The 21,272-nt window shown below is 41.2% G+C and overlaps 2 protein-coding genes across 3 annotated transcripts; both read right to left on the bottom strand.

Moving 5' to 3' along the window:
- Positions 1–449: 449 nt before the first annotated feature.
- Positions 450–9,086, bottom strand: dnase1 (deoxyribonuclease I). The gene is made up of 9 exons (XM_060068226.1): positions 8,891–9,086; positions 7,915–8,053; positions 5,243–5,331; positions 5,056–5,136; positions 4,838–4,953; positions 4,123–4,232; positions 3,323–3,477; positions 2,965–3,058; positions 450–809 (listed from the first exon to the last, which is right to left on the bottom strand). Exons 2-9 carry the CDS (start codon positions 8,050–8,052, stop codon positions 450–452), a joined length of 1,143 nt encoding a protein of 380 aa, XP_059924209.1. The 5' UTR covers position 8,053; positions 8,891–9,086.
- A 1,132-nt stretch (positions 9,087–10,218) lies between these two features.
- On the bottom strand, positions 10,219–20,667 carry arhgdig (Rho GDP dissociation inhibitor (GDI) gamma). 2 transcript variants are annotated; one of them, XR_009524577.1, is made up of 6 exons: positions 20,468–20,667; positions 19,661–19,744; positions 14,628–14,704; positions 13,300–13,363; positions 11,852–12,125; positions 10,219–11,687 (listed from the first exon to the last, which is right to left on the bottom strand). XR_009524577.1 is itself a non-coding variant. In XM_060046013.1 (5 exons), the coding sequence occupies exons 1-5, from the start codon at positions 20,637–20,639 to the stop codon at positions 11,926–11,928; spliced, it is 597 nt and encodes a 198-aa protein (XP_059901996.1). In that variant the 5' UTR covers positions 20,640–20,667; the 3' UTR covers positions 10,219–11,925. The 2 variants fall into 2 exon arrangements, 1 of the variants encoding a protein (XP_059901996.1); XM_060046013.1 differs by having other exon boundaries at positions 10,219–12,125.
- Between the last annotated feature and the right edge of the window lie 605 nt (positions 20,668–21,272).

Raw genomic sequence — 21,272 nt, 5'->3', positions numbered from 1 at the left:
CTGCTCCACTGAAGCCAAAAGGAGCCAAAGGAGCTCCACGTTTATCTGCTTTATGAGTTGCTATTCCAAAGCTGTACCAGACTCCTGCATCCAGGTCCGCCTCTTTCTGCGGGAGTGAAGCTAACGTGACTCGAGTCCTGCTGCTACCAGCTTTCTCAAACTCTTCCGACCTGGCTTGTGCAGCTTCTAAAAGTCAAGCGACCTTAGAGATCTTTTGAAAGTGAGTCTTAGTACTGCAATAATTCCTCCCGCTGTCTTTTCATTACACTTTTCCACTATTTGATCCCTCAGCATGTTTGCTCTCAAAGCACTGACAGACAGTAAGTATAGACAGATTCCTGTTTTTGACTAAGACTCGGTCTAAACTTGGGTTATCTTTGTTGTTAATTAGTCTTTGAATTTGTTCTTTAATTTTATTGCGATGTAATCAACAACACTATACACATTTTTTAATAACTATGTAATCGGTTATTGGACGGAGGGCCGGACGGAGGGCCTGACGGAGGGCCTGACGGAGGGCCGGACGGAGGGCCGGACGGAGGGCCGGACGGAGGGCCGGACGGAGGGCCGGACGGAGGGCCGGACGGAGGGCCGGACGGAGGGCCGGACGGAGGGCCGGAGGGAGGGCCGGACGGAGGGCCGGAGGGAGGGCCGGACGGAGGGCCGGACGGAGGGCCTGACGGAGGGCCTGACGGAGGGCCTGACGGAGGGCCGGACGGAGGGCCGGACGGAGGGCCGGACGGAGGGCCTGACGGAGGGCCGGCGGTCAGCCTCACCTCCACAGGGTAATGGTCGCTCACGGCCAAGGTCTAAGGCACAGATGGTTTGGTCAAGCAGCACGTCTGTCATCATCATTTTAAGATTAATATTTTATGCTCCAGAGAGATAAACAATGTGTTGAATTAGGTTTGCGTCGGCGTCTCCAGACATATACCTCAACAGTGGCCCAGGAGACGGTAAAGGGTTTAGTTTACTCTGTAGTGTCGGGTCACTTACCATCTGATACGCATTAAAACAAGTACTAGTAAACCAAATACTAACCGTTACCATTCTTTTCTCTGATATCAAATCTAAATATCGGCGGGATTAAAAATGGATTTTCCAACATCTACAAAATGATCAGATGAAACAAAACAGTTTCACTACTGCGTTCAAATAATCGTATCTTTTCTACAAGTCCACCTTGTATACATCCAGCACGGACAATGTGTGCAGCCACAAACATTGTACAGACCTGCCAGGGCTAAAATAACTTGTTGCTGTAATGAAAGCTACCTGTTACAGAACATGGATCTATTATGAGAACATGTTCAAGTTAAAGCCCAGCGAGTGTGTGGAGAACAATCTGTAGGCAGCAGCAGCACGCACACCGCCCAGCCTTAGAGGAGGTGATAAACACCACAAACACTGAGGAATGTACAGCTTCACAGACTTACTGACAGAGTTGATCATACATGACAAATCTAGATTTGAATGTAAAATACTGAGATCAAGATGGGGACCAAAGCTGCCCGTAGAGTTTAAATATTTATTAGTTTGTGAAAATTATATGCAGTCCCATAAATAAAAGTCTCTATATAATTGTTATATTATATTTCTTACCCTAACCCTAGCTCCATGGAGGGAATAGCGAACGTCCTCTTGGCCTGATGTGCTTGCTGTTGTGTGTGCCTAACTATGCACTTGTGTGTGCATGATGCGTCCGTTTGGATTGTTGGTCGTGCAAGTCCTCAGAAATGAAATCTACAATCTGCAAGATGCGGATTAACACCCTCTGGATTAATAGGCATTTCTACCAACTTCATCCTAAAACTCTGCCCTTCTCCTCTGAGCCACAGGGCTGATAACTAATCATTCTGCGGTACCTCAGCTCTCTCCATAACCCTGCTTCGTTTACATCACAGTCATTTTTTCTTGCTTTCTCTCTCCCCTTGAAGTTCTCTGCCTCCCTCCTCCATACTCTTAACGCTTCCACCACCCGCCGGAACATGGAAGAACCTGAAACCTGAAACTGATTAGTTACGTCTAACTCTGTTCCTGCCCTCTTGACCTGATCCCTCCTCCCTTCTCCAAGCCGTCTCGAGTGACATTCTTCCATTCCTCACCACCCTCATCAACTCCTCCCCACTTTAGGGCTTATTCCAGCATCCTTCAAGACTGCTAGAATCAAGCCGTTCTTTAAGACACCAATCCCTTGTTTCATTCCTTTCTAAAACTCTGGAACCTGCCATCTCTAATCAACGGCCCTCCTATCTCTCACACATCAACCTGCTTGACCCGTACCAGTCAGGCATAACACTGCAAACTCAACTGAGACATCACCGCCTTCCTCGCGGTGATAGGGTAGCTCCGTGCCGCCAGAGCCTCGTCGGTTCTAATTCGCCTCAACCTTTCCGCGGCCTTCGACACCCTGAACCACCAGATCCTTCTCGCCACTCCTGCCGACCTCAGGTCGCTTACTCTGCACTATCCTGGTCCGCATCTTACCTGACGATTCGCACCGATCAGCTCACATGGAATGGCTCCTTGTCAAACCCTGCACTCTCGTCACTGGTGTCCCTCAAGGCTCTGTACTGGGACACCTTCTATTCTCCCTAGATCCATCGGCTCAAATGGTCACATGGTTTCTCCTATCATTGCTACACTGACTATTCGACCATTCCTCTACTCCTCCTCTTGCCAGCGCGAGACTGCCAGCACATGGACTTATTAGTCACGGTCGACGACATTGCGGTATCTCCATCACAAACCGGGAGGAACCTTGGTGACAATCAGCTATGCTGCACCGCGAACATTACCGTGGTGGCCCCTCCTGCTGATTTGCGATTCGATTGCTACAACTCGCTCATAGCTTTTCGTTTAAGAAGGTATGGAAGTAGGGGGAGTAGAGGCCGAACTCCGACTCACCCCTGATCGATGGCATACCTGCTGCCTTGGTTATAAAGACAGTGAGGGAAATCTCACCAGGCTGTGGCTGAGGTGGAGGTCCACCATATAGTTATAGACCGCAGCACTACCGAGTACCACTCTTTTCAGCATGTCCGCTGTGGCCACAATCCTAAAGAGGAACAACATGGCAAAGTTTTTTCCTAGGTTTGAGCTACTTGCACTTGAAGAGCCAATTATTATTGGTGTGTCTCCACTATTTCAAGAAAATCTTTTACTTCTTTTGTTGATACTTTTATAAAGTATCAATAGCTAGTTGTGTCCATGCATAAAGTGTATTGTTGATTTCAATGCTTTACAGGAATCAGTCTTTAACAATAGCACTGTCAATGATCATAATGTCCTCTCACCTTGAGTGTCTGAGGGTGTTAAGTACCTGTCATAGGGGCAGTTGCTCTGAGACACGGTGGTGTCCACATCATTTGAGATGAGCCACTGGAAGCTCTTATCGGTGAAAAGGCGAATCGTCTCCCAGTCTTTGCCCGTAACGTAGCTGCAGCCTGTATTGAAGTCGCCCAGGAGCAGGATATCCTACAGGGTAGATCAATAAAGGTGAGTTGAGTTGATATTTGATTTGATTGTTATTTGGAAATCGTGCTCTTTTGCACTTTTCCTTGCCTGATAATCATCCAGAATTTATCTTCAGATTCACTTCACAATCTGCTTTCAGAAACTGGGCGGAGTTACTTCCACCTAAACCAACCACGATGCGGGTAACAATTACATAGGGGCCATTTTCTCTGTTGTTGATTGGCTTGTGGGAATTCATTCGCAATTGTTCTCCTTTTTTTTCTTGTAAACGTGATAATATGACTTCAACATGGGGACAATCAACCGAGTAATCTATGCCAGTTTGTCACTATTAGTAAAATAATAGCATCATTTTGAATTCCTATGTCTCTGCCAACCAGTTTATAAACGTGAAATCCAACAATCAACAATCAATACATTCCGATGCAAATAAGTGGATTGAACACGGCTACTAAGGGGGGGGGGGGGGGGGGGTAGATATTGTTTGCCCATTGAGAGTTCATAGAATGAATCCGTTCATTGGCTATCTTAACTTTTATTTTTTAAGGATGGTGATTTTGAACCTATCTTTGGGTGGAGGGCTTCAGGGATTCTTAAAAAGTTTGCAATTGGTGCATGGTGTCGCCTACGACGAGTAGTACACACGTCAGTGTGCCATCGAGTGCGGACATCGTTCACCACATCGTAGAGGGCGTCCACCTCTTTGATGGCCCAGTCGGGTGAGGTGTGCTGAGGGATCAGGACAAAGCTCCCACCTGCTCACAAAACACAATCTGCAATCAGGACTAGAAGCCACTTGAGTGTTAATCCAGTCAACAAAAATGTAATTTGGCCAGAGGTGGGAGTACCTCACATGTGCAAGTCACAAACAAGTCAAAAGTATTAAACCAAGTAATCATGAAAGGATGAGTTTATAGTCAACATTAACAAAAACTGCAGCTGCGCGCTTACAATTTATAAATCATACAGATATTTGACGATAGTGGCAATCAATAACAAGCCTAACTATTGATAACAATAGCAAGCAGCGCTCTGAAATGATAACAGCTCCAGGGCTTCAAGTGGAAAGAAAAGTGACCTCATCTTTGAATGATTCTTTTACAGCCTTCACTCGATGTTCGATCAATTTTGAGTGTTACTTGCAGACATGTGCTTTGTTTAAAGAGTAAGAAATTAACCAATCATGTTTAAAAAACAAAATGTAACTTATTCATATCTTGAAAGATGAGAATATATTCAAGTCATCTGTTTCAAATCTAAGTCAAGTGTCAAGCCATTAATACCAAGTGAAAGTTGAATCTTATCAATGTTAGTCAAGCAAGTCCCAAGTACTCAAGTCCCGCAATAATCCATGACATACCGCTGTTTCTGGAAGAGAACATGACAACAAAAGGTTCTCTATTGAAGATGTCTGTACCACATGGCTCGCAGCCATCATCGTATGTGTAGTTCTTCACTACGGAGACAGTATCCTCCCTGGAAATAACACACATTAGCATTGGATCAATGTCAGAATATTCAACCTAACTGCATGATAATCAAGTCCTATTAATAGAACATGATAAGATGTAGTCCTACCTGTAGAGGAAAAGGTATCTCTCCTTGTACGTGCTGCGACCCAAAGGTTCACTCACTATGTAGCTGTACTGGCCTGGCCCCCTGGTTACACACAGTCAGCACACAGTCAAGCACATTTCACCTTAAGAGACAACATAGAGGCATATGCTTTTGTATCTGAAAGAAAAGATGAATGAGTTTCCATTACTGGTTCACGTGATCCATGAGGAGTTTGGTTGCAGACAGATCACTGTCTCTGACTTCCTGGATGAGAAGGATGTCATAGCGATGGACAATCTAAGAGCAATTAATAAGAAGGGAAAGGTATGTTAACATCAAGCTGGACTCTAAAGTGGTATACAGTTACATAGCTCAGACTTAAACCAGTGGGATGGAACGAGTATAGTAGGAATTATTCATATTTATACCACACAATTTGAAAATACTTACCACACAATTTGAAAATACAAAGCGCACACTTTCCAAAGTGTGCACTTTGTTTCAATAACGGGACACGTTTCCCTACGCTCCAACATTATCAACCCCATTCAGGGACTACAGATGAAAAATAGTTTGTAGAACTAAATCTGGTACATGTACATGTCATATGCAACATGTACATTGTCGTTGTTGAATAAAAAAACGATAATGTTTATGATGCAAGCAATATCTAATCATTGTTTGTAACTGTGGTTTAAGGGGGTTTAACCTATTTCTTATTCGCACTGGTAGAAAAAGAATGAAGGAAAGAAGATCATTTATTTTATGCAACATCCACAAAGACAGTAATAGTTAGTATTAATTAGTTAGTTTTAGTATAGTATGGTACTACTATAGTAGTATAGTAGTACTAAATAGTAGTTAGTGTAGATAGTAGTTAGTTATACTAAGTAGTAGTTATTTTCGATAGTAAGTTATACTAAATAGTAGTTAGTGTAGTTAGTAGTTAGTTATATTAAATAGTAGTTAGTGTAGTTAGTAGTTAGTTATACTAAATAGTAGTTAGTGTAGTTAGTAGTTAGTTAAACTAAATAGTAGTTAGTGTAGTTAGTAGTTAGTTATACTAAATAGTAGTTAGTGTAGTTAGTTATATTAAATAGTAGTTATTGTAGTTCGTAGTTAGTTAAACTAAATAGTAGTTAGTTATATTAAATAGTAGTTAGTGTAGTTAGTAGTTAGTTATACTAAATAGTAGTTAGTGTAGTTAGTAGTTAGTTAAACTAAATAGTAGTTAGTGTAGTTAGTAGTTAGTTATACTAAATAGTAGTTAGTGTAGTTAGTTATATTAAATAGTAGTTAGTGTAGCTAGTAGTTAGTTAAACTAAATAGTAGTTAGTGTAGTTAGTAGTTAGTTATATTAAATAGTAGTTTGTGTAGTTAGTAGTTAGTTAAACTAAATAGTAGTTAGTGTAGTTAGTTATATTAAATAGTAGTTAGTGTAGTTAGTAGTTAGTTAAACTAAATAGTAGTTAGTGTAGTTGGTAGTTAGTTAAACTAAATAGTAGTTAGTGTAGTTAGTTATATTAAATAGTAGTTTGTGTAGTTAGTAGTTAGTTAAACTAAATAGTAGTTAGTGTAGTTAGTTATATTAAATAGTAGTTAGTGTAGTTAGTAGTTAGTGAAACTAAATAGTAGTTAGTGTAGTTAGTAGTTAGTTAAACTAAATAGTAGTTAGTGTAGTTAGTAGTTAGTTAAACTAAATAGTAGTTAGTGTAGTTAGTTAAACTAAATAGTAGTTAGTGTAGTTAGTAGTTAGTTAAACTAAATAGTAGTTAGTGTAGTTAGTAGTTAGTTATATTAAATAGTAGTTTGTGTAGTTAGTAGTTAGTTAAACTAAATAGTAGTTAGTGTAATTATTTATATTAAATAGTAGTTAGTGTAGTTAGTAGTTAGTTATATTAAATAGTAGTTAGTGTAGTTAGTAGTTAGTTAAACTAAATAGTAGTTAGTGTAGTTAGTAGTTAGTTATATTAAATAGTAGTTTGTGTAGTTAGTAGTTAGTTATACTAAATAGTAGTTAGTGTAATTTTTTATATTAAATAGTAGTTAGTGTAGTTAGTAGTTAGTGTAGTTAGTTCTCTTAAATAGTAGTTAGTGTAGTTAGTAGTTATACTAAATAGTAGTTAGTGTAGTTAGTAGTTATACTAAATAGTAGTTAGTGTAGTTAGTAGTTATACTAAATAGTAGTTAGTGTAGTTAGTTCTCTTAAATAGTAGTTAGTGTAGTTAGTAGTTAGTGTAGTTAGTAGTTATACTAAATAGTAGTTAGTGTAGTTAGTAGTTATACTAAATAGTAGTTAGTGTAGTTAGTAGTTATACTAAATAGTAGTTAGTGTAGTTAGTAGTTATACTAAATAGTAGTTAGTGTAGTTAGTTCTCTTAAATAGTAGTGTAGTTAGTAGTTAGTGTAGTTAGTAGTTATACTAAATAGTAGTTAGTGTAGTTAGTTCTCTTAAATAGTAGTTAGTAGTTATACTAAATAGTAGTTTGTGTAGTTAGTAGTTATACTAAATAGTAGTTTGTGTAGTTAGTAGTTAGTTATACTAAATAGTAGTTAGTGTAGTTAGTTCTCTTAAATAGTAGTTAGTGTAGTTAGTTATATTAAATAGTAGTTATTGTAGTTTGTAGTTAGTTAAACTAAATAGTAGTTAGTTCTTTTAAATAGTAGTTATTGTAGTTAGTAGTTAGTTAAACTAAATAGTAGTTAATTCTCTTAAATAGTAGTTATTGTAGTTCGTAGTTAGTTAAACTAAATAGTAGTTAGTTCTATTAAATAGTAGTTATTGTAGTTAGTAGTTAGTTAAACTAAATAGTAGTTAATTCTCTTAAATAGTAGTTATTGTAGTTCGTAGTTAGTTATACTAAATAGTAGTTAGTGTACTGTGCTTATGATGTCCATCAGGGTGGAGTTGGACGCCTTTTTGTCCCCAAAGGATTTGATGTTGAAGGCCCCCAGAAAGAGCGAGGTCCCGATCTGCAGCAGGGCCCAGAGCAGACCCCCGGTGAAGAGCGCACGCATCCTGAGAGAGGAGTGACGGTATAGATCACACTGAGAGGGGAGGGGAAGAGGGGGAGTCAGTGGGGTAAGAGAATGCAGTCGCACTGGGGCTTATATGGATCCCTTCTTCTTTGGAGAATCTACTCCAAACATGCAAAATCAACAGATAAAGAGCCAAGGGGCGTTTTCTCTCCCTGCTGCTGCCGTTGGCATTACGTTGCTGTGCTTCCAATAGCTGTTTGGTTTGCTACTGCCTGCTGAGGTTAGCTGCCCGTATGGTTAGGGGCTGTGTCTGTACTTGTGGCCAGGGGCAGCGCTTCACCATACTGTATTGGAGCCTGGCATTCATGACACCTGTACATAATCATACTAATAGGTTGCATAGGTCATATTTATGCTAATTCAGGTCAATCATTACAAAATAAATGTGCCTGTGGTAACATTTCAAGCTATCAGGTTGTGGCCATACCTGTGATAGCCCGGTCATGTAAGCAGCACTATGCTGTGCATATGCTCGGAATGGCTACTGCTTCCACAATAGTTGGTCAGATTATCAAATATTTTACATGAAATATATTTTTCAACATGATAATCTAAACCTTTCAATAATAAATACTTATTTACTCATTGCATCTCGTTATTTCATTTACATAATAGATCTTATTAGTTTTTTACTGAAATATTTATTATTTAATACATTTAAAAAGAATTACAAGATCTGTATTCTGATGTATCGGAAAAGTAGCTCAATAAAACAAAAAATAGGTTATGGTAAAATAGGAGATGCAAATCAACCAAAGATACCAAAATTCAAAGCTGATCGTGTAATTTTGTCCAAATTTAAAACTGCCCAACTAACCTGCCGGAATATTCCTGGAAGAAAGCAAAGCAATGGTGAGCGAACGGCCCAATATATTAGTCTTCCTGTCAGTCAAGGGTGTGGCTTATTGCTAGCAAATCATTATGTGTCCTTATGTTGACAGTGTCCCAGGGGTAGCGAGCACTGGGCTGATGTTGTCCTCCATGCGGTCTTTAATTCAGCAGGTAAAGCTGGCAGAGTAGCCGTGGGGCGGGGGTGTGTGGATGTTGGGGACAGCTGAGGTAAGGGGTGAAGTGAGGTGCGGGGGGAGGCCTTGAAAGTCCTCAATTGAACTGGGATATTTTCATGGTCTTCAAAGTGAAAAATCATTCAAAATAATGAAGTGATCAGCCGAAAGTCGTATTAGTCAAATTTGTGTTTCGTAACTAAAATGAATCACTACATGATTTGCAAATACCCACATATCCAAACTGTGTAACATAATTAAAATGTTGACTTTCGTAAGAAAAACAGGCTCTATATTCAGCTGAGTAGGCTAGCTGATACGCATGGGAACGGGACCACTTGGTCTGAGAAGGTGATAACGATATTTAGACAGTGTTTGGATTTTTCAGAAGCCTGCGTTTCTAAGCATTGAATCATATACTCGATACGGCAAGGAGAATTGTTTAAAAACTAATATTTTTGTGCAACAAAAACACATTCACAAAATGTAATCATAAAATGTTATTATTGTAAAACATTGAAATGATAAACAAATGTATTGTGTTGCAGTATAATCTGAAATATTTAGCAGGTAAACATATGTTATATTGTTTTCCATAAAATTTTTGGATTGATTAGTGAATGCCACCCATTGATTGACCATGCCTCATTCATTCATGTAATTAAACAGACATGACATGGAATACAACTTAACACACACTAAAGGCGTCCTGTGTGTCCGCAGTTTTTGAATAGATTTAATATTTACCACTACAGTAAAAGATTTACAATATGTAATGTATAAACATCAACTAGGCTATTGACAAAAGGATGTAGATCTGCCATCAACTGACTGTCATGTAAGAAAGGTTCATGGTGAGAAAAGTTTAAATTCACACAATATTTATTTGATCGGATGAAAAATAATCCACATGTTTCCCCCTAACTCTGACACTCAGAAGTCCACCTAATGGGTTATGGTTATGGTTATGGTTATTGAAACCCTAACCCTTCCCCTCCTGACACTAAGACAGACCCCCTAATGGGTTAGGGTTATGTAACCCTAACCCTAACCCTTCCCCTCCTGACCCTCAGAAGACAACCAAATGGGTTAGGGTTATGTAACCCCGATCCCACCCACAGGTCGAAGGTGCTGAAACAAGTTACCATTTGGTCATTCAAATCTTTATTAAAAGGAACATGATACTTGACTCGATTTAACACATTTTTAAACGCAGCGCATTTGAACAGGCAGGGAGTCCTACGGTCAGACAGCTTTATGTTTTCTTCTTTATGTCCACCACTCTGGCTCTGCTATATATAAACCCTACACATACTTTGGATACATTCATTTGTGTTCATATTTATTCTTCTTTTTCAATCATTTTAAAACACAACAAATTTTACTTTTATTTTAGGAAAGTTGTAAGAAAAAATGAAGAAACTCTTGATATATCATGCAACATCCAACAAACCAACAATTATTATTCCTAGAGCATCAGCCATCTTAATTGCATTTCAGTGCTCAATATCATAATCAGTGAAAATTACAATATTATTTCCAAAGTTTGTACACCCTATTTATTCTCTATGTTTTAAAAGTTGTTGGACTAAAGCATCATGAACCATCTACCATATTCACTAATACCTTACTTAACTCAATACATGTGTCATTATATTCATTGGTCTTTGAAATACCTGTTGAATTTAGCAGGGTTCTTTCTTATAATGTTATGCTCTTTTCAACTGAGGAAAAATTACATCCATGCAACTCTTTCGACAGCATATAACACGAACATGACATTTGGGGACAATGATGTGTTTAAGGTTGATGATATTGAATGCCCTTTCATTTTACCTTTTATCATTGTAAATTCACTGTATGAAAAAAAATCATCATGATTTGATCATACAAATTTAACTGCTTTGTTAAATCTATGGTAAGAAAAGTATGCAACAAAACATGAATATTTTATGAATCAGACTACTGGGCAGTAGGGCTGACTGTAGAGTCATGACTGAACCATGGGCTTCCAAACCTAACCTAAGTTCAACAAAGTTAGACAGCAGGTAGATAGTTATTTTGTATTGCATAAACCAATGTGTTCCTCATAATGCAGGATGAGGGGGGAAACTGTACTACATCTCAGTGGATGTCTTCTCTCTGCTTAAGGTTCTAACAACGTGGATGTGACGCCCCTCGGCTCTACCCTAACAACCCCGTCGCCCCCAATCCAGTTAGGTAGGTTTCCTAGTTAGTTGCTTATATTTGTTTAGGGTTAATATGTATTGCCAGCCTGACAGAAAACATAAGGGAGGGGCAGGAAGCAACAATAGTGAGGAAGAGTCTGCAAATCTATTTTTGTTACATATTAGGACTACATTAGTGACTAAATATTAAATCTGTCCACATTAGCAGTGTCATTGGAGCCATTCAATAAATGTAGCTTACCCACTTAAAACCATGTATCAGACCCTGTATTACAATGTATTACTTCATATGAACTTTAAAGAGCAGCAAATTCCAAAATAATATGAGTAGCACGACTCTTTATGGAAGTCAGGTTTACCACACGCCTGAGAGAATACGTCCGCCATCCTCCGCCGCGGCCTAGGACTGCAATGCACAGGTCTGACGGGAGGGTCAAAGGAAAAGAGGATTTAGAAACGCTAACAATGAAAGAACTGCAGGCTGTGTTACATGTGAGGAGATAGCGTGGTTGTTAAGCTCAATATTTGTTGATGTTTTCTCTTTTATTCATGAATGAAACAAATAATCCACCTTACATTAGTCACAGACCTCAACAGATCTGGTCCAACAGGAAGCATAAACCAAGAGCATGATGAAGAATTAGAGACAGAGGTTGAGGCTAGCCGCTCCAGTCCTTCTTGATGTTCAGGTTCCACTCCCAGGACTGGTGGTCCGTCTTGTCATCATCTGTGAAGTGGGACTTGATGTGGTAGCTGCCACGGACCATCATGCCTTTGGGCGCTTCTTCTACAGGGCTGATGAACTCGTGTTCCTCAGCCTGGGGAGGGTAGCTGCCGACCATGAACACCGACCTGTTCACTGAAACCACACACACAACAATGCATCAAACCACACACAACCATGTATCGAACCACACAACCATGTATCGAACCACACACACAACCATGTATCACACACAACCATGTATCAAACCACACACACAACCATGTATCAAACCTGTTCGGATCGGGCTTGATATCATCCTGCATTTTCACAATCTCTGTGAGACGTAGTGACTGTGGTGTGCAGTTTACATGCTTAATAATGAAGCAAAACATATTTAATAATAAATGCAAGGTCTAGGACTCGTTGCATCACAAGAAAAGTAGGCATAGCACGTCAATGTTTCCGATGCGTGCCTATGACGCATCCTTGCTTTCTATTGGGCGACGACCAGTGATGTCTGAGCTAAGCAAGAGATTTGACAACGATTCTGTGAGGGATTCATTCTGGACGATAACTTATCTTTTTCATCTAGACGGAATGTAGCAACACTGCCTCCAGCCGAGATCGTTTATTGGCCTGTGGCATGCGCCACCGCGACCACTGACATACCATGGCGTATGCCGTTCAGGAACGGTAACTGCCGTTCTGGAACAGCACATGCCGTTCTGAAACAGTAACTGCCGTTCTGAAACGGTAACTGCCGTTCTGAAACGGTAACTGCCGTTCAAGGTGGAACGGCATATGCCGTTCTGGAACGGTAACTGCCGTTCCCAACAATGGTATGTGACACCAGCACGGTCCGCCTCCTCCCTATAATTTCAAGACAATTATTGCCAACTGTTCCAACGTGCTTCGACAAAGCAAAGTTTAAACTACAACCTCACCACCCTTTTAAATCAAATCCACTTTTAAATCTCAATTTGAAGTCTGATTCAAACGTTGATAATGATCATTAATAATCATTGAATTTATATAGCGCTTTTAAAGTCCCCAAAGTGCTTTACAGTGAAGGGGGGGGGGGGGCCTCACTAACCACCACCAGTGTGTAGCACCCACTTGGGCGATGCACGGCAGGCAATCTGCCCCAGAACGCTCACCAGCTATGAAAAACAGAGACTGCACCTACAGAGTGAGCTGGACACTGCGGCATAGCGCTACCCTTTGGGCCAGTATTTCATGTTTGCCTTACATAATACAATACAATTCATCTCTAGAACTTCCAGTTTAAGGTATTTTATTACCCAGAATTGAAATTGAGAAAACTTACCCCTCACTCCTTTCCTGTATGTCACATAGACATACTTCAGGCCAGCCACAATGTCTCTGTTCACCTGGGGAACACACATTTATGTTAGGTGACCATGTCTACAAATGATGTTCTTCTAGATGTTTCAAGATGTTTATTCCAAGAATATGCCTCCCACTTCGATTATCAGAGATGATTCCAGCATAGTAATTTTTGAGTTTACACACACAAATACATATGTATACTATTCCCTCCCTCCCCCCCCCCCCCCCCCCAACCCACACACACACAAATACACACACCCACACACACAGACACACACACACACACACACACACACACACACACACACACACACACACACACACACACACACACACACACACACACACACACACACACACTAATATACACACACACAAACACATATAGCTGAATCAACTTAATGCAGTACCATTGTCCCACCAGAAGGAGGCGTCACAGTACAGTTTAATACATTGACTGAGTCTGCGTGTGTTCGAAGGATAACTTACAACAAACACACACGCACACAGACGCACTGACACAGTGACCTTTCCACCGAATACCAGCAGTTATTCAAAATGCTAATTTATTTCATTCATAGACTACACTACTAAAATTGAGTCAATGAATTTGACTAATTGTGTCATTTTGCCTCCTAACCTCCTTTTGCACAGTTTGCATAAAATCTGTAATATTAAAGAATCCCTCAAACATGCTTGTTATCCTAAAAAAATTAAAATTCATGTAAAAAAGAAAAGAAAAGTGTAGTCACTGTTAACTCCTAGAAAGGTCTGTGCTGCACGCAGAATACAGAAAGCACGTTACTGTTGTCATAGCAAAAATGTCCATGAAATGTGATCAGTATCACTAGGATATTCAACAAATGATTCCTGTTGCCATTTATTTCACGTTAATTAACTTGTAAATGTTGTTTTAGGTCTTCAAGTATACGGACAACCGTTATTTATTTATATCAAGCCACCATTTTGGCCACATCGAATGACTGCTATGAGACTAAAGGATAAATATCCTCATCAGAAAGCCAATACTATTGATTTTCCTGTATACCTCCATTCTTCATCCAGTATTTCTCTGGACCTTACCATGAGAAAACCCTCTCTCTCTATGTATAGCCTTGGGAAACAGGATGCTAGGATTATTATTCCTGCTCCATTGTTTAACATCTGGGACAAGACCGCCTTTTAGACAGACAGAGGGACAGACAGGCAGACAAAGAGACAGGCAGACAGACAGGCGGCAGACAGACAGACAGACAGACAGACAGACAGACAGACAGACAGACAGACAGACAGACAGACAGGTACCTTGAAGTGTATCTTCACCCTGTACTCCACTCCCTCCTTCAGGGTGAAGCATTGCTTTTTCTGGGTCTCCAAGTCTCCTGGACAATGAAATCATCATGAGGATCATTACCTCACTGTGTCAACCCTCTCCTGGACAATGACATCATCATGAGGATCATTACCTCACTGTGTCAACCCTCTCCTTGACAATGACATCATCATGAGGATCATTACCTCACTGTGTCAACCCTCTCCTTGACAATGACATCATCATGAGGATCATTACCTCACTGTGTCTACCCTCTCCTGGACAATGACATCATCATGAGGATCATTACCTCACTGTGTCAACCCTCTCCTGGACAATGACATCATCATGAGGATCATTACCTCACTGTGTCAACCCTCTCCTGGACAATGACATCATCATGAGGATCATTACCTCACTGTGTCAACCCTCTCCTGGACAATGACATCATCATGAGGATCATTACCTCACTGTGTCAACCCTCTCCTGGACAATGACATCATCATGAGGATCATTACCTCACTGTGTCTACCCTCTCCTGGACAATGACATCATCATGAGGATCATTACCTCACTGTGTCAACCCTCTCCTGGACAATGACATCATCATGAGGATCATTACCTCACTGTGTCTACCCTCTCCTGGACAATGACATCATCATGAGGATCATTACCTCAACCACAGAGCCCATGGCCCTTATTTATTTTTAGCATGAGCATGATAACATAAGCCTATCGTCTGTTAGTCTAGCTATTTTACCTCATGAGAAAGTAGTATTCGTAAATAGATACAGTATATGCTATATAGTATGCTGTTTAAATGCGTATATATATATATATATATATATATATATATATATATATATATATATATATATATATATAGACGTTTGCAGAGTCATTTCTAGGCGCTCTGGAGTCTGTCTGTCCATGAGACTATGAGAACAGAGGTTAATCCAGCCAGCAGCAGTCAGAGGCTCATTGGCTCATCTCTCATTCCTCCACATCGGGAAACAGCAGCAGAGTGCTTCACTAATGTTCAGAGCGAGACAGTGACCTACCAAACGTATGAATAAACAAATGTTCTGAGTGACCATACCGAACGTTTGAATAAACATACGTCATAGTAACAAAAATAATAAAATGCACACTATGCATCAAACGAGGGGAAGGGGGAAGACAGGTGTTTATTGTGTCTTTCATTCATTCTTTAGCAACTGACCCTGTTATCCTGGGGTCACAATGCCTCCCTCTCCTGCTCCTCCCTGCCCATCTCCTCCCTCCTCCCCTCCCCTCTCCTCCCCTCTCCTCCCCAACTCTCTCCCTTCCCTCTTCTCTCCCCTCCCCTTAAATAATGTTTTGTGTTGGTCCTGATTCTCTGCCCTCTAAACCCGTTCTGAAGGCAGGTGTTGGAAGCGACCATGGGAATGGCTTCAGGTCATTTGGGAAACTGAAATTGCATTACCACGCAAAATAGAAAAAGATAATATGCAAATTGTTTGCAATAAACATGAAGCTATTATTTTAGTGCAATTGTTTATATATTGCATTGCCATCCATCAGCTGTGAGTGGGCTGCTGCGCCTGCATGTGTGTGAGACACTTTTAGACGGCAATGGGCTCATTCCAAATCAGAGCACCCTGTTTGGGTTTGGGGATACCCCAACCCTAACCCTGTTATCCATCCCTCCTTTCATCACAGGTTGCACTCCTTGATGGTGGAGGAGTGAGGGGGTGGAGAGGATGTTGTTTTGGTCTCTTCTGCCCTCTCCGCTCTCTCTCACTTCAGAGCTCTCATTCCTATCTACTGCAGCTGCTCTGTGGACAAATACGCGCTTGCTATATTTCAATCATTTCCTGTAGTTACATTTCATATACTTCATCCTAAATTGTTGATCCAAATCAAAGGAGGGGGTGAGACTGATTGCAATACTGCTGGGTCACGCTGATGAAGGCCTTGCCCAGCAGAACATAAAGTAAACAATGACTGTGCGCAGGAGAACGATATGTTAATGACCACACACTCTGCTCTTCGCCGCGGAGAGGCTTTGGGCAGCTGGCCACATCCTACAGAATAAGGGTGTTGAGCCAGGCCAGTGGTGTAGAGCGACCGGCACTACTACTCAGAGGCTACTCATGCTGCTGTGGAACGCACCGCCTGTCACACTGAGTGTGGGAAGGGATTCTAAAGAATATTGGATGAGGGGGGGCACTCTTGTGAACGCCAACATTTCTTTCCGCCAATTTATTCTCAACCATGGCCGAGATAACCACCACTACGAATCTTTATTTGTGGAAGTACCAGAGACGTTGGAGACGCCGTCGTTAAGGCTTTGTGTATTATATTATCTAGGTATTATCGAGCATCTGGAGTCCACAAACGGCAACAATCCCTTTCGCCTCCATGTTGCGGATGGCTCTGGACTTCAGGGAGTGAACAAGGACTGCCTTTCACGACCTAGCATCACGCGAAATTCCCGGAAAAGTTCTCACCACACGTGAATTGTTCGCTCATCTAGAATCACATGAAATCCGTGAGAACCAGGTCTTTCACTTGTAGGGTTGTGGGTTAGGGTTAGGGTTAGCCTCACCCACGACCCTAACCCATATTTGGTGTGACCGCAGCTTAATGCAGACCATTATGACGTACTTTATTTTAATACATTTTAATAACTTGATTAAATTACTTTTTCTCTTTAAAGTTGATTGGACCATTTGCGGGATCTAGCGACCATGTCGTCCCAAAGTTGCCTCAGCTCAATCGTTAGGCCGAAGAGTTCATCATGAGTAGACTCATGTGGGGTTAGTTAGTTGGTTTCATGGCTTTAGGTCAAAAGCGTCAGGAGATATGCTTGCATGCATTTATAACAAATGATTACGTATTTTAGTGGTGTACTAAGAACCTAATAACGTGATAACAATCGCTTACTTCCCTTACTTTTGTTGTACACAGCATTCTCTGTCACTATTTTTTACTTACCGATGTCCTCCTTCCCTCTTTCCACACATGCAGTAATCGAGTATAGATTGAGACTTAGAGCAGCATGCTGTTAGCGGTGTGCATTGTGTATAATGAGGTCTGTAATGCGTTAGCCCAGGGATGCTAAATGCATTCCATGCTGCATGCTGGAGCCGTCTGGCTATCTCAGCGCAACCCGATCCGGCAGAACCATTACAGCTCTCAGGGTGGGAGGGCTGATGGTTTCATTTCCATTTTAAATGGGCCCTGCTTTTAAAATCCTACCATCTGCGAATAGTACTTGAATATACAGTAAATAATACTTATCGTTGTTAGTTCTTTAAGATGAGATGAGAATGTAGGTATTATGTACATGTAATACAAACAATATTTCTTCGAACACGATGAGAAGTAGCCATGTAGAAACGAAGAACAAAGTTCTATCGCTTCATCTTGGTAAAGGGAGGTTTGGGGTTAGGGTTAGTCTGGTAGGGGTTAGGGTTAGGGTTAGGGTTAGGGTTAGGGTTAGTCTGTTAGGGGTAGAGTTAGGTTAAAGTTTAGGGTTAGGTGCATTGGTGCTTCATCATCATACCTTACTAAGCAGAAGCCACTGCCTTACCTCACACCACTGTAGGAAACTCAAGCAGTTGTGTGTTTCCTTACACGGTTAGGGCTAGCAACTTCATTCATCATCAACTTCCTTTTCCTTGTGTACGTTTGTTAAGATGCAAAGTAATTGTATGAATCTGTTTAAATATTTGATGATTATTGCCGTTATTTGAGCAACGTGTATGATGTTTGCCTCGAGCTATGGCCGTTTGAAGGCGGTGCAATCTCCCATTGGTCAGTTTCAACACTTGGTTTGGAGAAGGGATGCCTAACCCTAACCCTTACAAAAATGTGTACATACCTTCATCACTAGTAAGCTTGATTACTGCAATGGTCTCCTACAGGTCTCCGAAAAAAACCCAGCTCTTACAACCCCAACCCTAACTCATCAACCAGCTGTTTAAACCATAACTCATCAACCAGCTGTTTAAACCCTAACCCTGACCCATCAACCAGCTGTTTAAACCATAACCCTAACCCATCAACCAGCTGTTTAAACCATAACCCATCAACCAGCTGTTTAAACCCTAACCCTATCCCATCAACCAGCTGTTTAAACCATAACCCATCAAACAGCTGTTTAAACCATAACCCATCAACCAGCTGTTTAAACCATAACCCATCAAACAGCTGTTTAAACCATAACCCATCAACCAGCTGTTTAAACCATAACCCATCAAACAGCTGTTTAAACCATAACCCATCAACCAGCTGTTTAAACCATAACCCATCAAACAGCTGTTTAAACCATAACCCATCAACCAGCTGTTTAAACCATAACCCATCAAACAGCTGTTTAAACCATAACCCATCAACCAGCTGTTTAAACCATAACCCTAACCCATCAACCAGCTGTTTAAACCATAACCCATCATCCAGCTGTTTAAACCATAACCCATCAACCAGCTGTTTAAACCATAACCCTAACCCATCAACCAGCTGTTTAAACCATAACCCATCATCCAGCTGTTTAAACCATAACCCATCAACCAGCTGTTTAAACCATAACCCTATCCCATCAACCAGCTGTTTAAACCATAACCCATCATCCAGCTGTTTAAACCATAACCCTGACCCATCAACCAGCTGTTTAAACCATAACCCTAACCCATCAACCAGCTGTTTAAACCATAACCCATCATCCAGCTGTTTAAACCATAACCCTGACCCATCAACCAGCTGTTTAAACCATAACCCATCATCCAGCTGTTTAAACCATAACCCTATCCCATCAACCAGCTGTTTAAACCATAACCCTGACCCATCAACCAGCTGTTTCAACCCTAACCCATCATCCAGCTGTTTAAACCAACCCTGACCCATCAACCAGCTGTTTCTCAGCCATTCAATAGTAAGTACTCCCTTCCTCTAACCCTAACCCTGGGATTGGGACCACCGTGTTTGAGTTCCAGAGGGGCTGGATCCAGCTGGTTGGGTGCATTGTGAGGAGGTGTGCTACCTGTGAGCTCCATGCTGATTGGCTGCTGGGCCTGGTCACTCAACAGGGTGAGGCGGGTCACCTGGACGTTGGGGAGGGAGGTGTCTGGGGAGGAAGGACACCTATTGATTAGACCATTTCATTGACTTTGTGATTGATTGATTCTTTATGGTAAGAAAGTAATTCCTTCAAAGCGACTAGAAAAATATGAATAATAGATACATACATCAAACATAAATGTGTCATACACCAATTTCCTGTAACTGTCACTATACTACATATACTGGGAATAACTCTGAAATCACAAGCCAAGCCTTTCTATAACACTGCATTAAAAAATATAACTATATTATATATTCTGTTGATACATGTCACAGTGAGTGTATGAGGTCCGCTCATATGGGCTGATATCGTCATGGGGACAAGCAGCGCTCCTCTGAAACGTATTAGTGTGTGTGTGTGTGTGTGTGTGTGTGTGTGTGTGTGTGTGTGTGTGTGTGTGTGTGTGTGTGTGTGTGTGTGTGTGTGTGTGTGTGTGTGTGTGTGTGTGTGTGTGTGTGTGTGTGTGTGTGTGTGTCTCAATGCTTTTTGTGCAAAAATCACTCGATGCATTCGTCTAAACCCAGGTCTAAATCCCAGGTCTAAACCCAGGTCTTAGCCCAGGTCTAAACCCAGGTCTTAGCCCAGGTCTAAACCCAGGTCTTAGCCCAGGTCTAAAGCCAGGTCTTAGCACAGGTCTAAACCCAGGTCTTAGCCCAGGTCTAAACCCAGGTCTTAGCCCAGGTCTAAACCCAGGTCTTAGCCCAGGTCTAAAGCCATGTGCAGTACCTCCCACAATGGCCACAGCCCCCAGCAGGGTCTGCTTGTATCTGTTCAGACTCTCATCCTCCTTGTCCAGCTGTGTGATCTCTTGGAGAGACTTCAGGACCGGGGGGGTGTAGTTGAGGACCGCGTCTTCCTCTCCCTCCTCAGCTATGGATTTCTCTTCCTTCTCAGCCATCAGACCTTAGCAGAAAACATGAAGAAGAGAGAATGTGAACTTGTTATATAATGCCCAGCTGACATCTTTGTAAATATAATATTAATAATAATAATAATAATAATAATAATAATGATAATGATAATGATGATGCATTTTATTTATGGGCGCCTTTCTTAACACTCAAGGTCACCTTACAAAATCAAACATTCATAAGAGCAAACAAAAAACAACAACAACAACATAATTAAACAGTGTACAAGAGAAAAACAGTGTGTTCATTCTGGTCCCAATAATGCAACTGCCTTAAAGGGAGTCGGCCTGGCTGAACAGACACGTTTTCAGGTGAGGTTTGAAGGTGATGGAGCTGGAGTGTTGGATGTCACGAGGCAGAGAGTTCCAGAGGTGGGGGGCTGAGCGACTGAATGCTCTTGACCCCATGGTAACCAGGCGAGCAGGTGGGAGGGTGAGCTGGATGGAGGAAGACGATCTGAGAGACCGGTTGGGTGTCTTGATATGGAGGAGCTCGGTGAGATACTGAGGGGCAAGATTGTAATTTTGTAATTTTTGTATGGACTTATGGACAGTTGGACAGTTGTAATTTATGTATGGACTTAGCAGGTAAACCAAAGAGGAGAGAGTTGCAGTAGTCCA

The sequence above is a fragment of the Gadus macrocephalus genome, chromosome 2 (assembly GCF_031168955.1).
Source record: "Gadus macrocephalus chromosome 2, ASM3116895v1".
In the NCBI taxonomy this organism is placed as follows: Eukaryota; Metazoa; Chordata; class Actinopteri; order Gadiformes; family Gadidae; genus Gadus; species Gadus macrocephalus.
The sequence above is the reverse complement of the archived record's forward strand: the minus strand, read 5'-3'. Positions and strand labels throughout refer to the sequence as shown.